The 16,485-nt window shown below is 35.5% G+C and overlaps 1 protein-coding gene across 6 annotated transcripts in view; it reads left to right on the forward strand.

Moving 5' to 3' along the window:
- LOC131064371 (pentatricopeptide repeat-containing protein At1g10910, chloroplastic) overlaps window positions 1-16,485 on the forward strand; it is a 251,626-nt gene that overhangs the window by 79,774 nt on the left and 155,367 nt on the right. For all 6 annotated transcript variants that reach the window (XM_057998525.2, XM_057998518.2, XM_057998496.2 and 3 more), the window contains exons 3-4: window positions 14,676-14,939; window positions 15,400-15,702. In XM_057998525.2, coding sequence (XP_057854508.1) covers window positions 14,676-14,939; window positions 15,400-15,702 — 567 coding nt within the window. The remainder of the gene's footprint in view (window positions 1-14,675; window positions 14,940-15,399; window positions 15,703-16,485) is intronic.

Below are 16,485 nucleotides of genomic sequence, written 5' to 3' on the forward strand. Positions count from 1 at the left end.
ATGTTATCTCGCCTTTCTCGCCAATTTTGGACAAATTGAGGCCAAGGCGCAAGTTTGAAAAAGTGTTTAAAATGCCTTGAAGTGGAATTGAGATGCGAGAGTTGCAAATTTTGACGACAACTTGCAAAAGTGCTCCCGTCCCTCACCAAGGGACCAGAGCGCTTTTTTCAAATATGACCATTTACCTTGCATTTTGAAAGGATATTTTTATTACCAAGGCTCAAGATGGAGTGAAATGTGATATTCTACGCCTTGAGGGTAAATTGAAGATTAATGTGATCAAGAATTTGCACATGGACTCAAAAGTGCTCCCGTCCCTCACCGAAGGACCAGAGCGCTTTTTATGAAAACAACAAATTCCCTCCGAGATTATGCTAAGACAAAGTTGTGTGAAATAGGAAGGAACTTCTAAAGCATGATGAACAAAGGTTTGACTTCAAAAAATTAGCCCAAAAGTGAAAAAGTGCTCCTGTCCCTCACCCAGGGTCCAGGGCGAAAATGTCCTTAAGGCACCGTCCTCCTAAAAATCAAGTGAATTAAACTCAAGACTCCAATTAAAATGCCATTTTCAAATGCCTAGATGAAGTTTTGAACGTGAAAATGAGGAATGCAAGGCCTAGATTGAGAAAAGTGCTCCTGTCCCTCTCCAAGGGACCAGAGCGAAGTCATTGGCATTCATTATTTTTTTGCCATATCCCAACATTACTATCCTCCAAATCGCATTAGATGCCAAATTGCTAACTTTGGAATATTTGAAAAAATTAATTAAATTGGCATTTAATAAATTGATTTTAGGCCTTAAAAAATCGAACTTTTATTGTGAAGGCATTTAAAATTAATTTTTTTTAAATTAAAAAATTAAATGTGGAGCACACAAGGCATTATTTTGCCTTTATTTGACAAGTTGGCCTACTCCTTTTGAGGTTTTATTTATTATTTCACCTTTTATTTGCTAAGTCGGCCTCATGGGTAAGTAGAAGGTGACCACTCTATATATTGGAGGTGTTTTTTCACAATTTAAATCATTCAATCATCCTTTCAAGTGCGAGTTTGGAGAGCTAATTGAAGGTGCGAAATCTAGCTGGAGTGGAGCGAATTTCTACCAAGTGTGGAGACTAAGGTGGGCGAAATTCATATTGAAGGCCATTGGAAAGGCGAATTTCTTGCTAGTTTGGAGGATAATTTCCAGATTTTTTGAAGACATTTGAAGGCGAATTTCCAGATCTTGAGGAAGCTAGTGGAAGGTGGAATTCTTTTCCAAGCTAGAGGAGGCACAATTTGTTCAAGAGAAGGCTTTGATCTACATTTCGCCTAGCCAACATTCACCCTATTTTTGCATCATTTTTTAGAATTAATTCTCAAGTGGAGGTATGGCGAGATCATCCTAGTCCCAATGTTGAGATTTTGGATTTTGAACTTCAAGTTTTTGAAAATTACATGGTTAATTAGGAAATGATAACTCAAGATTTATCATGAAGTTTCCTAATTAAAATCTTAAATCTTCCTTTTGAATCCTAATTTCTACACTTCAAGATATATTATTAATTGTGAAATGTTGTGTAGGTATCAAGATGGCGACTCCCAAGCTCGAAAGATCTACAAGTCGGAAGACTCTCCTCAAGGAAAATCAAGCCAGATCAAGGACGGTCTCCTCCAAGAAGATCAAGCAAGGACAAGGGCGACCTCCTCCAGTCTAGCATTGACAAGGATGGCTTTCTTCGATCAAACATCAACAAGGGCGACCTCTTCCTATCCGGCATTCCAAGGCGAGGTACATCAATCATCCTGCATGTAATGCCCCGTCAGGAAACCCCGAAGGGATTAAGCCATACACAAGAATTGAGTGCAAATTTTTTTTTTTTTAAAGTTACAACACATAAGATGCAACAAGATATCGAAGATTCAGATTACATAGCGGAAGACATCAACTAGCACCTAAAGAGTTTCCCAACGAGATTACTTAAATTTCACAATTCATTTTACTCACACAATTAATCCAATAAGCTAATTATCTTAACAACGAGATTGTTCATAATCAGGATAATTTTCTTTCAAGAGATGGAAATATAAATCACAAGCAAGGATTCATCCATTAAGATCCATTCATAATTTTCATTCAATCTTTTCATTTAAAATTACAAACCATACATCTAACATTCTAATACACTAGGATTTCATCATAACATAAGAGATCTTTCCAAGCATATTTAAATTCCTTAACAACAACTGAGTATAATTCATTACTCTAAGTTACATTCTTTCATATTCCAACTTATTGCATTATAAAAGACGAATGCATACTAGCATCAACGATAAATCTCATCTAAACCACTGAAGCATTCGATCAACATGGCATTCAAGAAGGAACTGAATATAAGCATTTAAAGTTAATTCCATTTATCCACTTAACCATTCTAACATAAGTTAATCATACATGAAAAAGCTGAATAAAGGAAACATAAGAGAATTCATCACATAACACCATAATGATCTCGGAGTTCACCCCTAAAGGGCTACATCTCCGGGTCTGCTCAACTGCAAGACCCCCTCTGATAAATAAAAAGGTTAAGAATACAAGAGGTTACACTATACAATCCAGCCATCAAGGCGATACATAAACAATATACAAACGACCGCACCGGTCAATTAATACATAAACGATCCCAGAAAAGAGCAGGATCCAGCTGAACATAAATCAAGCTAAAACAAGAGGTCCAGGAGAGCGTCCATAAAACTGAGCCATCACCACCCAAGGTCTAACATGAAACCGAGACTCACAAGGGCAGAGACAAAAGGGACGACTCACAAAGATACTCCTAACAGGACAAAACGACAACACACTAGTGAACGTAGGGACAAGTGTCATCACACAACCTGGTATGGATACCATGGCAAGTCTTCATAGGTCCCGGCCCCATACACTGGGTTACCCTGGCAACCTAATCCGAGCTTCCGGCCCATCCAAGCCTCATATGGACCCACACCTCCTCTCGTGAAGACAAGGAAGATGGTTTGCCATTTCCGGCCTTCTCACAGCATGTCGAATCTATGATAGCACTCGTCCCATGTGTGAGGCACAATTATCTTACTTAGAGATTACATTCTAATCTACTTAAAGGTTATCACTTATTAGACTCACTTTCGACGGGTTTCCCAGCAGCCACTTTGGGCGCGGCCCCCAATCGAAAGCCACTTTCCCATACGACACTAGACTATACTCGGACGAACTCAAAACCAAGGAATAGACATGGTCAGACGAACGGAGTTCAAGAGAGAGAAACAATCACCCGGTCAAACACGACTCAAGGGTAATCACTTACTGACAGTACTCTAACTAGAGACCCGACCAACAACGGTCAACCACAATCATCATTCGACTCACACACACAAGGAGGATATGATCAAAACGACACTACCACAATACAACAGTCAACTCGGAATCGAGGACTGAAACAGGTACCCCAAGTCAATCCAAACGACAGGGTCCTACTAAACAAAGCAAAACATGTCATTTCATAATTAAAGGCGAATACAGAAATTAAACTCGCAAGGCAATAATCAGAAAAGACAATATTTCCTCAAATTGATTTAATCATTAAAATCGATCAAGTTTCTACAAGATCTAAATCAGCTTACAGTTATCTACCTCATCAAGGGATAAGTTATTCTTGGTTTTCTAACTCCTAAGGTTCAAAGCATCGAACAGGCAAATTAAGCCATAATGAGTTTTTAAACCAAATTCATATTAATTAAACTCAGACAACTATTAATCAAATAAATAAGATATTTAATCTCAAATCAAACATCATTGACATACTGGTTCGAAACCAACCTCTACAATTTCATATTTCTCAATCCCAGATGCACTATACGGATCACGGAAAATATAAAAATAAAAAGGGAAACCAAATGAAGGTAATCATTTCCCAAATCCAAATCTTACTTTCCTACGCACGTATAGCAGAATCCAAAATGAACTGTTAATTAAAGGGTATATTCATTATTCCACGATCAATACAATATGCGCAATTAACGACTAATAGTGCGCAATAACCCAGTTAATTATTAGTTAATATATAATTATTAATCTTTATTAATAAAATATATCTGACTAATAATTAATGTATTTGCACAAATTTCCAATTAAATATCGATTAGCTGATATACATATATTAATTTTCCATTAAACATATATATAATAATCATTAATAAATAATTGAAAACTTCATTTAAAAAAAAATACTTATAATTTAACAATTTGTTTATTTATTATTTTTTTTTTTTTATAAAAAAAATAATAAAAAAAACGGGAAATACTATGTTTTATTTAAAATTTCGAAAGCAACCCACGTGGGGGCCACGTGGGCTCCTCCCACGCGGGCCTCCCTTTCCTGCGGAAGGGCTGGGGAGACCATGACGTGGTCTCCACCCAGCCTTGGCTGCGTGGAGGGCACGCCATGGCCTCCGCAGGCCTCTCCCCAGGCTTAGGGAAGCCTTGGCTCTCCCCAAACCTGGGTCGAGGGCCTTGGCACCAGCCGAAACCCTCCCCAAATCCGCCAAAACAAAAACACGCCACGCAGAATAAAGTTCGCTTAAAATAATATATTTATATATTTTTTTTAAAAGGCTGTTAAAATAGTTTCATAAACAGCAAGGGAGAAACACAGTCTCGCAGAGACTGGAATAAATAAATTATTTTTTTTTTTACACACAATTCGGGAATGGTCACAAACGCCCAGTTCGATGTAAAAATAAATGTTTTCCTTTCACTGGGTTTCCAAACACCACTGGGTTTCCAAACACCCACAAACAGGGTAAAAAAAAACTGAGGAATAACAAAACCCCAACAATTTGAAGATTATCAATGAACATTTCTTCAACAAAACCCATACTTGGGTAAAATGGATAATAAACTAAATGACTCAACCATTATTCTCAATAACATCTAATTTCTAACAAAGAGTTCAAATTGAGAGCACCCAAGGGAGATTTACACCAAAAATTCATCAAGAACAGCCATTTCCAATTCATATCCAAAATTAAATCTGAATACAATCAAAAGATTGGATTTTGGCAACCAGCAACCATTTTCATAAGAACGAGGAAGAACAAATACGGTAAATCCTACCTTCATATGCATTCCTGGAGTAGCTGAAGGAGAGCCCAATCCTGCCAGGTCCAGAATCATTCCTTCCCAAAACCCCCAATTTCATTCCAAATTTTCTTCCCAACCAAAAATTCTCCAAAATGTCCATCATTTCCAAATTTCCCCAAATTTGGGTTATATGGAAGAGTTGACCCAAAAATTTCTATTTTTGGAATAAAAATTCTTATTTAAAAAAATAATCTTCCAAAACTAATACACAAAATTAAATCCTTTTCTAGTTACAACAACAAATCGACTTGCCTTTTCAAATCCAAAATCGATTTCCTCAATCAATTCAATTTAACCTTTCAAATTTTAAAAGCCAACAGAATGCAATTAGAATCTATTGAAATTTAAATACAAAACTTCTTTTCATCAGCATATATATAATGCATTTAATATTCCAAATCAGTCATTAAATCAAACTCATTCCCAATTTAAAATAAGCAATTCATATCAACGAAAATCGCATAACGAAATCCCGATTAATCTAGCCCATTAATCATCAATGCACAAACGCATATTTAACCAAAATAATTACTAAGGACTAAATAATCAATTTAACCAAACACACCAAGCACGCAAAACAAGAAGGTCAACCAGACAGACGACTCGCAAACCCAAACAAGAAGGGGATACTGACGACGACTGGCGATGCTCACTTGAGCACGACTAAGGTCAACTAGGGTCTTACGACCACCTAATCCAACTCTAAGGATTAAAAAGGTACACTCAAACCTGCACATCCAGGTGAAGACGAACCTCGCACTCAAGCGGCATTGTACCTGAAATCTCCTGCAACCAAGAGTCATACATGCATACATATATAAACTTTAATGAAAGCGTTAGCCCGAAATTAATACCACGAGATAGGTACACTAACAACTTGCATACAACTAGTGAGAAAACCACATCAATAGCTATGCGTAAAATCAATCATCTGACTATAACATAATATTAAGATAAACTAATCGAGATTAAACCCAGATTAGAGATCGATTACGGTAGGGGTACTACACTGCACATCAAGGACACAAGAAGTCAGAGCAAGGGTTCGTTGAAGAAGCAGATAGTTCCAGATGAATTAATTAAAGCTAGCTTCTCAACAACATCAAATTGAATATCTACCAAGCTACAAGTGTCAGACGAGTTGGCATCCTAGTCATCACTCCTCCAGTCGGATTGGTCCACCTCAACAATGTCCAGATTCAATGTACCTAACTCATAGAAGGTAGCACAAACTTCGACGTACCTACCCCGGCTATCCATTGATGGAATTTTCCAGAGAGGACATGTGTCCAAGCAATACAATTATTTCATTGGTCAAGCATTAAATGTTATGTAATGGTTGTAACAAGCCCTAATTAGGGTTTTCATTGTAAAATCTTGGCCATTGATCTCGAATTGATCTTAGCCATCGAATTGTATTGAGGGCACTATATAAGCCCTGGCATTTCATTTGTAAAGGCAGATAGAAAGCAGTTAGAAAGGAGTTAGTGAATAGAGAGTAGTTAGAAGGTGATGCTAGTTGATAGAATAGCAATTAGAGTAGAGTAGAGAGAGAAGGCAAAGATTGTTGCCAAGATGTTGTTGTAAAAGACTTGTAACTTCATTGAAGAAAGGGTGAAATTTATGGGTCGATTCGACAATTTGCATGGTCTCTATACTTCTCGTATTTGATTTCATGTTATTAGATGAGTGGAAGAAATGTGCTTGATTGATGGTGGAATTCGTATATCCATACTACTAGCAGTTTGTTGATTGCAGACTTGCCTTGTGTAGTCAACTGGAATCATTCAGCTTAAGCTTAACTTCAATTTTCGCATCTTCATTGATATGCATCAACCTGATGGTGTCTATGCTTGCAGTGATGATTTGAACATCATAAAGCTTTCCTTCGAAGATTGCACTAACCTTGTGGAGATGGTCCTGGGATGTCAAAACAAGACTTAGTTAGAATTTCATCAAAGATCATTCATTGCTCCTACATTCTTAGTATTAGAATTAAATCCTTTCCTCACCCTCCTCTTTTTTCCTTTTTTTTCAAATCAAAGCTAGTAAGAGCTTGTGTTCCAACAATATTCAAAGCAAATCAGAAGTTCAGTCATCAAGTGTAAGTCCCCTTGTGATTCCAGCAAATCACATCATACCACAAAGAGCTTATCCACACGTAGAGACCCTACATACAAGAACTTTGAAGTCATCCCGATTGAACCTTTTCGCGACATCTTCAGCATTCGGAGGCTTTATTCAAGAGAGGATAAGGTACCCTTGGGTATTTTATTCTGTGTTTGATAGTGTACAAAATACACGTCAACAGGACCCACGGGTCCCGTCACCCCTGCGGACCTGCAGGTGTAGGCCCGCGGAGGTGAGGGGACACTGTGGGCCCCTCCACTCCCCCTGCGGCCACTGCCGTGACAGTGACCGCAGAGGTAGTGGAGGGTACCACTACCCCCGGCAGTTACCTGTTACCGCCTCCCCCTGCACGTTGCCCAAAGAAATAAATTCGCTTTGAAATGCGAATAAAAATTCATCGCCGAGAGTTTATTTAAAATACGAAAGTGATTATTTGTATATGTAAAAATATAATATATGGTAATTTATAAATTTTAATTAACTTTGTCCATGAGAATACTAATAATGGTATAGATAATAGTCAATTAATTTAATAAGGGAAATCTATGATATAATTCCAATCTCAGGGGTTATAAACTATTCGTGTATACACAGAGAAAGATCCCCTCTTTTTTTTTTGAAGGCTATTGAGATAAAGAATGAAATCTTTCACAATATAGTTGGAAAATAGAGTTTTCCCAAGAGGAAATTATTTATAATAAACACCTAAATGTACACAGTTTTTGTCGCAGAGAGAGATTTATTTCCACAGAGAATAATGAATACAATTTATATTTTATTATCAGACATTTTCTGTTCACAGAGAAGTAAGACTGCTCATAAGGAATTTAAAATTTATGATCAAATCTACATTCAGAGAGAGAGATTTATATTTCATTTTGCACATAGAGATTTATACTTCATTTTTTTCACAGAGAGATTTATACTCCATTTTGCACAAAGAGATTTATACTTCATTTTTCACAGAGAGATTTATACTCCATTTTGCACAAAGAGATTTATACTTCATTTTTCACAGAGAATAATGAATACAATGAGGTTTAAATAATTTCATATGCAGAATATCATCTTGTATTCGCACAGAGGCGAGATTTTTTTACAGGAAAGTAAGATTGAATGTAAGAAACAGATTTATATTTAAATTCCCAATCCAGTAATGAATTTAAGAGAAGAATGACAAGGACAGAGAAGATTTAATCTCAGAAAAAGAAATTTAAGATTTTTGCACATATCAAAAATTTTTTTTTGGAAAAGCAAAAGCAAGATCATGTATATATTTTCTAAAGAAAAATTAAATAAATGATAAAGCTATCTTTTACATTCATTATATGAAAAATACTTTTATCAATATTTATCCCTAAATAAGAAGAAAAGATTTACAATCTAATAATTTAGAAGCTATATATTTTTGACAACACAAATTTCTCATATGTAAATGAGAGATGATTAAAGAAGAGAACTTGGCTTATCGAAGCTCGATGTTGAATCCTCTCCAATCTTCTAGCTATCCCTTTTAGATCCTTCCTTGCAAGTTGAGAGAAATCTTCAAGAACAACTTAACATTCCTACAACGAAAATGAGACTACCAAAGGAGATCCTACTACCAGCAACAAGGAAACTTGGAAAATTTCTTCAAAACATAATCAACTCCCTTTTTTGAGAACTTGCATACAATATAGGAAAAATCCCTTAATTCCACTATCTAGAGAAATTAATTAAGAATGGGATTCTTTTCCAATATTGGACTTATGCAAATTGATTAAAAACCTAGTGGGGGAGTTACATGCAAGGCATTGAAGATTCCTCTAGAAGCTTCTAATTCCTCCTACAACATGTGCCATATTTGGGAGTGGGAAAATAAATAAAATAAAAATAATGCCTTTTGAATTATATTCTTCAAGTGTGTGTGTGTGTGTCCATTTTTATTCTTTTATAACATTTATTCAATCATTTTTAATAGCTTAACCAAAAAATATAATAGAATTGCATCAAATCAAAAAGTGATAAAGGAGGGTTGTGACAATTCTATGCTCTCAACCATGAATTGTTGTTGTATCTCTTCTTTGTATCATCCTCCAATCTTGAAATCTTCTTGCAAAATAAGGCCCATTCCTTAATCCATTGATTTGGTAGATCGTGTGTGCAAACATGGAAGGGATAAATTGATGGGCTCACAAGTGAATTTTGGGTTTTGGAAGCTGCATTACATGTGTGGGAAAAACAAGAGCATTAACTTGCAATTGTGGAGAACAAACATGCAACTTCATATGTGTACTGGGTAATTACAAGTTTGCACTTGTCATTGGACCTTTAAGACTCATTTTCAAGTGTTTTTGGAGTGCATTTTGGACCAATTTCGGGTTTTGGATGGCTGACTGCAGGTAGACTTTAAATGGGAAAAATGAGTGAAGGTGTGAAATGAGTGGATGAAATGGTGGGAATAGGGATCTTGATATGTGGGAAATGATGGGAATGAAGCTTGTGAATAAGGAAAAGATTTTGGGAAGACCATTTTTATGAAAATGGGAAGAACTTTCAACATGTAATCCGGTTCTAAAAACCCGATTTTGAAAGGATGAATATTTCCAATTCAGAAACTTGGAGTTTCACCAAAAGATGGTTAAGATTTTCCAACCAAAGGGGAAGATCAACTATTTTCATCTTACACACAATCGGGTTTTTAAATCCCGAATGCAAGTAAAGAGGGAAAATGGGGACAGCCAATGCAATTCACAAATTGCCTCACAAACTTGGAACAAAGGGGAAAATCTCTCACAAAACTGATTTTAGGCAAAACCAACATAACAAACATATATACAAATTGATCAAGGAAACCCAAACAAACAAAAAATAAAAACAAAGAAGAAAGGAAAGAACCATACCTTGATCAATCAAAATGCCCTCCAAGAAGCAAGAAGCAATCCTTGAAAGAGAAGACAATGAACCTCATAAATAGATACCAGAAGAAGATTCAAATCCTAGCCACGTTTTTTCCAAAACGCCTTATGCAGCAAAAACGGCTATCAAAATGGCATGAGAATTGGTCAAATCTTCATCCAAACCCCACACCTAAGCAAGACAAGCAAAAACGATTTGGAAGAAATAAGATTCATGGCACTTAGATGAGGAAAATTGTGGCATTTTTCAAAAGCGTTTTTGCTGTTAACACATAAAAACAGGGATAATGTCTTCCAAATGGCATGGAGGGAGTTTCAAAATGCATGAAATCAAAACGTCTTCCTCCTCGAATTTCTCCACAAAAATCGTTGGAAATCTTCAACAAAATCCTCCAATATTGCTGGTCGGGTTTTTGAGGAAGAATGACAAGTTTAAAATTGCAAAGAACACATGAAATCGGGTTTCTAAAACCCATTTTCAAGTTTAAAAATGTCACTTTTCCATGCATAAGGCAAAATCGGGTTTGTGAGAGAAAACAAGAAGTTCAAAATACTTGTAATAGGGAAATAAAACTCCCATTACATGTTTTAAACAACTCAACAAAAGACTAGTAAAGGGAAAATAAAATTCCCTTTACAAGTCACAAAAACAACTTAAAAATAAAACATGAAATAGGGAAATAAAATCCCTATGACAACTTAAAGTTACTTCATAAAACTTGTAATGGAGGAGAAAAACCCCTACCATAACTTAAAATCACTTAAGTGGAACTTTTTAAAAGAATTACAAGTTTTATTTGAACTTTATAATTTAAAGTTCACTTGGAATATGTCTAAAAAGTTCCTACAATGACTTAAAAGTCAAAAAGCAACAAGGGAGAAATAAAAAGTAAGTTAAAAGTTCTATTTTTCATAAATTGCACTTGTAATTAACTAAAAATTTCTCTACAAAAACTAAAACAAAGGAAAACATTAAAACTTGCAACTTAAGGAAAATTTCCCACCTGCAGTCAGGGAGAAAAAACCCAAAATTGAAGGAAAAACATAGCAAACGGATCCAAAATGCGATGAAATTTGAAACGTGGTTTGAGGATGGACTGAGGATTAGTCCAGTCCAGGGGTAAGGAGAAATTTTCTTCGGGAAGCATGCCATAGAGTAAATTTTTCATTTTTTGACAATTTTTTTATGTAATGGTCCATCATTTTTTAAAACTAAAATGAGGACAACACTACTTAGGTAGCCAATCTTTATCAACTCAGGACCTAGTGTTATTTTGACGATTGGACTTAACTACAACATCTTGCTTCTCATTTTCAAGATGCAAATCCTCCAGTATCTAGGACTCATTCTAGATCATCTTCTCAACATTCAAACTCTTAGCTGCTGCAATCATCTCTCTGCGAATTATCAGAACTCCCTACTCAGCACCTGAGCATGGATGAGACTAGAAAACAACGAAAGGGGGACCCTGTCGATGACAGGGAGTGTGTGCAAAGCACAACACTAAAGAATTCTGAACTTTGCTTTCGCTTCACCTCCTCTTAACTCATTGTTCACGTTGGAGGGGAGAAATTCGGGCTTTAAAGAAAAAATGTGCGATTTCTCTTAAAACGCACTGAACTTTTACTTTATTATTTGGCCAGCTAAGGGCAAAATTTGGCCTTATAAGGCGAAATGTGCGATTTAAAAAAAAAACGTCTTTGTTACTCTTTTTGAGAATTCCGGCTTTTTGAGGAAGATTGCGAAAATCGTTTTTTAAAAAAATTTCACCCCATCGTTTCATAAAGTCGGCTTTGGAGTAAAAATGTGAACTTTCGTTTTTTGTCTTTGTTTGTAAAGCTCACAAATTTATTAAAAACGCCGAACTTTTTTTTATATTTGGTTCTTTCACTTGATCAAGGGAGGAACTCGGGCATTTTAAGGGAAATGTGCGATTTTGCTCAATGGAGTCCCCTTTACTCTCTTTTGTAAAGCTCGCAAAAATACCGAGTTTTTCTTTTGATTCAATTTTTTCATTTAAGAGACTTTGGCGTTGGCAAGTGAATAAAAAAAAATTCGGCCTCTTAAGGAAAAGTGCAATTTTTTATTCTATCATTTCACAAGTTCGGCTTGGATGTAAAAATGTGAACTTTCATTTAAATTTTTTTTTTTTTTCACCTTATTCCTTTTCACTTTTGCCTTTGGCTTAACTTAGGCGCTTAGTTCGGGTTCTTTGAAGGAAAATGCGAGAATCGTTTTGAGACATTTTTTGCCATTTGCCTTTCATTTCTTTGGGAGAAAACTTGGCATTGATAGGAAAAGTGTCAAACGACATTTTGGCGTTTCGTTTGAATTTGCCTATCATTATCATAAGGCCGCCCTCAGGTGCCTTGCCCATTTGAACTCATTATCCTCTTTCTCGTGCTCACCACTCTGCAAACTAAACAAAAAATGCTACTGAGGACCTCAAAGAGGTAGGCAACAAAGGGGGACCTTGTCGACGACAGGGAGTGTGTGCAAGGCACAACACTTCCTTGGCATGAAAATCTTCCTAAGCTTTGGCATGGATTTCTTTATGCTTGGCATGGGTTAGTTTGTCACAATTCCCTGATTGTCTATGCTTGTCATGAGTGTTTATCATTGCTTGGCGTAGCTGTTGGAGTGAGGACTCCCATATTTTTGTGTGGAGATTTGACATCCTTCCTTAGCATTCTGATTTACAATTTTAACTCACTTTATCTTTGGCATGAGCCTTGGAGGACTTTGGTGCTTGTTGAGCAGTGGTGTAGACCTTAACTTCTTGGCTTCTTGGTATTGGCATTGACTTCATTTCTTACATTGTGATCTGCTGTTAAGAAAATTCTGAGTGTATCAAGACTTTGCTGCAATTAATATTGCAGTTGGCTGAAGCTTAAAATCAGGTCAGAGTGTAATATACACATTACTGTTTGCAGCAGTTCCGATTTATGTTTATCATGAAATGACTTGCTAATCAGATCAGTACTTGAAATTTGTGATCTCATTTATCAATATTGTATTGTTTGTAAGTGTTCTTTATTGTTCAATTTTTATGCATACCTGGAAGAGATAATTAAGATGTCAATCAAATATTATCTTGCAACAAACTGTTTGACAAAATACCTCTGAGCTGGAAAGGCAAAGAAAATTTAGTAGCAAATGGGGTGGGATCTTACAGGCTGATTGAATATTATTCTGGGCATGTGAATGCATAAGTGGTGTGAGCTGGTTGGATATTTGTGTGGGATCTTGGAGGCTTTCACCTTATCTTGATGTGGGTATTTTCTGCAAGGATATTAACAGGTGTTTGGAAATTTTTGATTCCTTGTAGCTGGTCAATGAAGTATATGCTCAGAAATTTATATAGTCTGCCGATTCTGTGCATTTCCAACCATATTTTCATTCTTTGTAGCAACCTTCTGTTGAGGATTGAGTTACTCACATGTATTTAGGAAAGCATGGGTGCCTTTGCAGGGCATTAGAAACCAGAATAGCGCTATCTCTATTGCTGGTTGGTCAATATTAATATACTGAAATTTATCTCTGCAAATCTGAAGCGTATTTCAGCCTCTATCTCGTATTCAATGAACAGCAATTTGCTAAGGATCACAAGTAGCAATTGTAAAGTCAGAATTTCATTAGTTCAACTCTGTTTTGAAGAATGATTGTTAAACAATATATTCATGTTCAATTTGCATATGCAACTGTCTATTTATTTCTGAGTGTTGTTAAAAGCATTCAACATTTTAAATCAGAATACTACTCACCAAAAGTTCACATTTATACATGCATGCAAAGTTTTTGTTGATATGTGTATGATATCTCTATGCATTGTGGATTTGCTTGTTGAACCAATATTGTCACAAATTGCACTTTGAATGATGATCCAATATCAAAACACATGGAATTACAATCAAATACAAAGTGTTTGACAAAATGCCTGCACAGTAGGAAGCAGAAGTATTTGTGGGTTGGGTTTTGGGAAAATTTTTCTAGGGTGGCCATATCAAATAGAGTGATAGAGAGTCAATGTCTGAGTTGACATCTTATCACAGGAGACTAATTAGGTATAAGGAACAACCATCTTGATAATTTGAAAGCTGGTTGGGTCAGTATAAAATATTGCAAGAATTGAAGCATATATATATACACACAGTGCACACACACACACACATACATATTGATATACATATGTATGTATACATATATGTGTGTGTATATATACATGTGTGTGTATATATACATATATATACATATTTATGTATAACTACACACACACTAATTACCAAAAGTATCTTTAATCTGATTTCTAAATGGGACATCCTTTGTCTGCTGCACAAACAGGAGCTGAATGATATAATGTTTACATCTCAAAGGCTACATTGTGGGCTTAGATTGCTATAAATTTATGAGTGAGATTGTGTTGATGTGGAGGGGTGGTGGGTTAAACATTCATGGCCATGCTGATTAATACTCTTTTTAAAATCTGTGGCAGCTGTTTCACTGGATGGAGAAACATGGCAATGTTACTGCTTCCTCTTACACAAGTTTTATAACATTAATGGGGAAAGCACGCCTCCCTAAAAATGCTTTGGAGCTCTATTGCAATTCAAAAGACACAAGTATCAAATCAAATGTGATTGTTTGTAATGCAATGTTAAAATGCCTTATTTCCAATGGGAGGTTTGAAACTGCTTTTAAGTTGTTTGAACAGATGCAGGATGGGGGTCTGATTCCAGATATTGTTACATACTCTACGGTACAGTTTTCTGTCCTTAACACAAAAAATTCTAAATAATTTCTTTTGCATGTATGGTAATGAAAGGGTTCTTTTGGAATAAATGATTCAATAGGTCATTATTTTGTTTACAATTGGTATGGAATCCTCTAAACTGGAATTATTAGTTCCATATGTGGTCAGAATTTTTTGAATGTTTCTTATTACAGTTAGAGGTGTTTTCTTTTTCTTTATATTTGTTTACTGATATTAATGATTCTATCTTGCTTAACTTAAATCAAAGATTTTTAGGGGAATTCCTTTTTGAGATTATCTTTAGGGAATGAATATTTTTTTAGACATCATCATGAAATGTTCAGTAATGTGCACGATCTAGAATGAGTGTTAATTTAACTGGGACTTGGATGGGAATGACATTATTAATGCCAGGTGAAGCTTTCTGACATCTATCTTCTAATCTTTATGCATGTTGCAAGTGTAGTTGCTTTCTGCTTGTATAAAAATGCGGCATGGTTATTCAAAAGCACAAGAGTTTTTGAAAGATCTCAAAGGAAAGGGCTTGAAGCTTGATGTAGTGATGTATGGATCCCTTTTAGCTATCTGTGCTTCACATGATCGTGATGAAGAAGCTGAAGCTTATTTTCAGCAGATGAAGAATGAGTGTCTTTCTGCCAATGAGTTTCATTATAGCTCACTCCTAAATGCTTATGCAGCAAAAGGAAAGTATGAAAAGGCTGAGAAACTAATAGATGAGATGAAATCTTCAGGCATAGTACCCAATAAGGTAATATTATGAATTCTGTTGCTGATGCTGAAGCATATGTGATTGACTTCGTCAGAAATTCATGGTTATAGAAATCTTCTTGTCTATAGATCAAATTTTGTTTTTACTGCTACCACCTGCCAAATACCATAGAAAAAAGATGACATACATACATATTAGAAGTTTGTGCTTTGTTAAATGTCATTTGTATAAATGAGTGGATGTTAAATTTGTATTCAGTTTTAAGTATCTTGATTTTATGTAGGATTGCAAAGCAATCTCTGAAACATAACAATGAAATTCCTTCTCATATTAATTGGATATTTTCCTCTCTTTTCTTATGGAATAATAGCATTGATGTATATCCACTTTATTATTTTTGATGCAACTTTTCTTTCTCCCATTTCATTGGTGTCTGCTAGTTTGAGACAACAATTTTGTATTTATCACTTGTTTTGAGCTATAGAAATGTGAAAAGAGAATATTTAGAGCAATTTTGGAGAACTAAGCACGATTTGTCTTTCATGATTATCAGTCTATTAGTCACCATGGGGAGCATGCAAAAAATTGTAATTATCATCACTTTCCTATACATGGTCTACACATTGGCCTCGCACAATCTTTTGTGTAGAAATACCTATTCAAAATACACTCTAACATGCAAATCCCAAAAGAAAAAGAAAACTTCCAACAAATGAAAATATCTGAACAGAAGTAATTTCTTTTTGTTATTTCTGTTTATTTCAATGGGATACAATGGAAGGAAAATAACATAAATATAAATGATACAGTAAACTGAAACAA

The sequence above is a fragment of the Cryptomeria japonica genome, chromosome 1 (genome assembly GCF_030272615.1).
Source record: "Cryptomeria japonica chromosome 1, Sugi_1.0, whole genome shotgun sequence".
Lineage (NCBI taxonomy): Eukaryota > Viridiplantae > Streptophyta > Pinopsida > Cupressales > Cupressaceae > Cryptomeria > Cryptomeria japonica.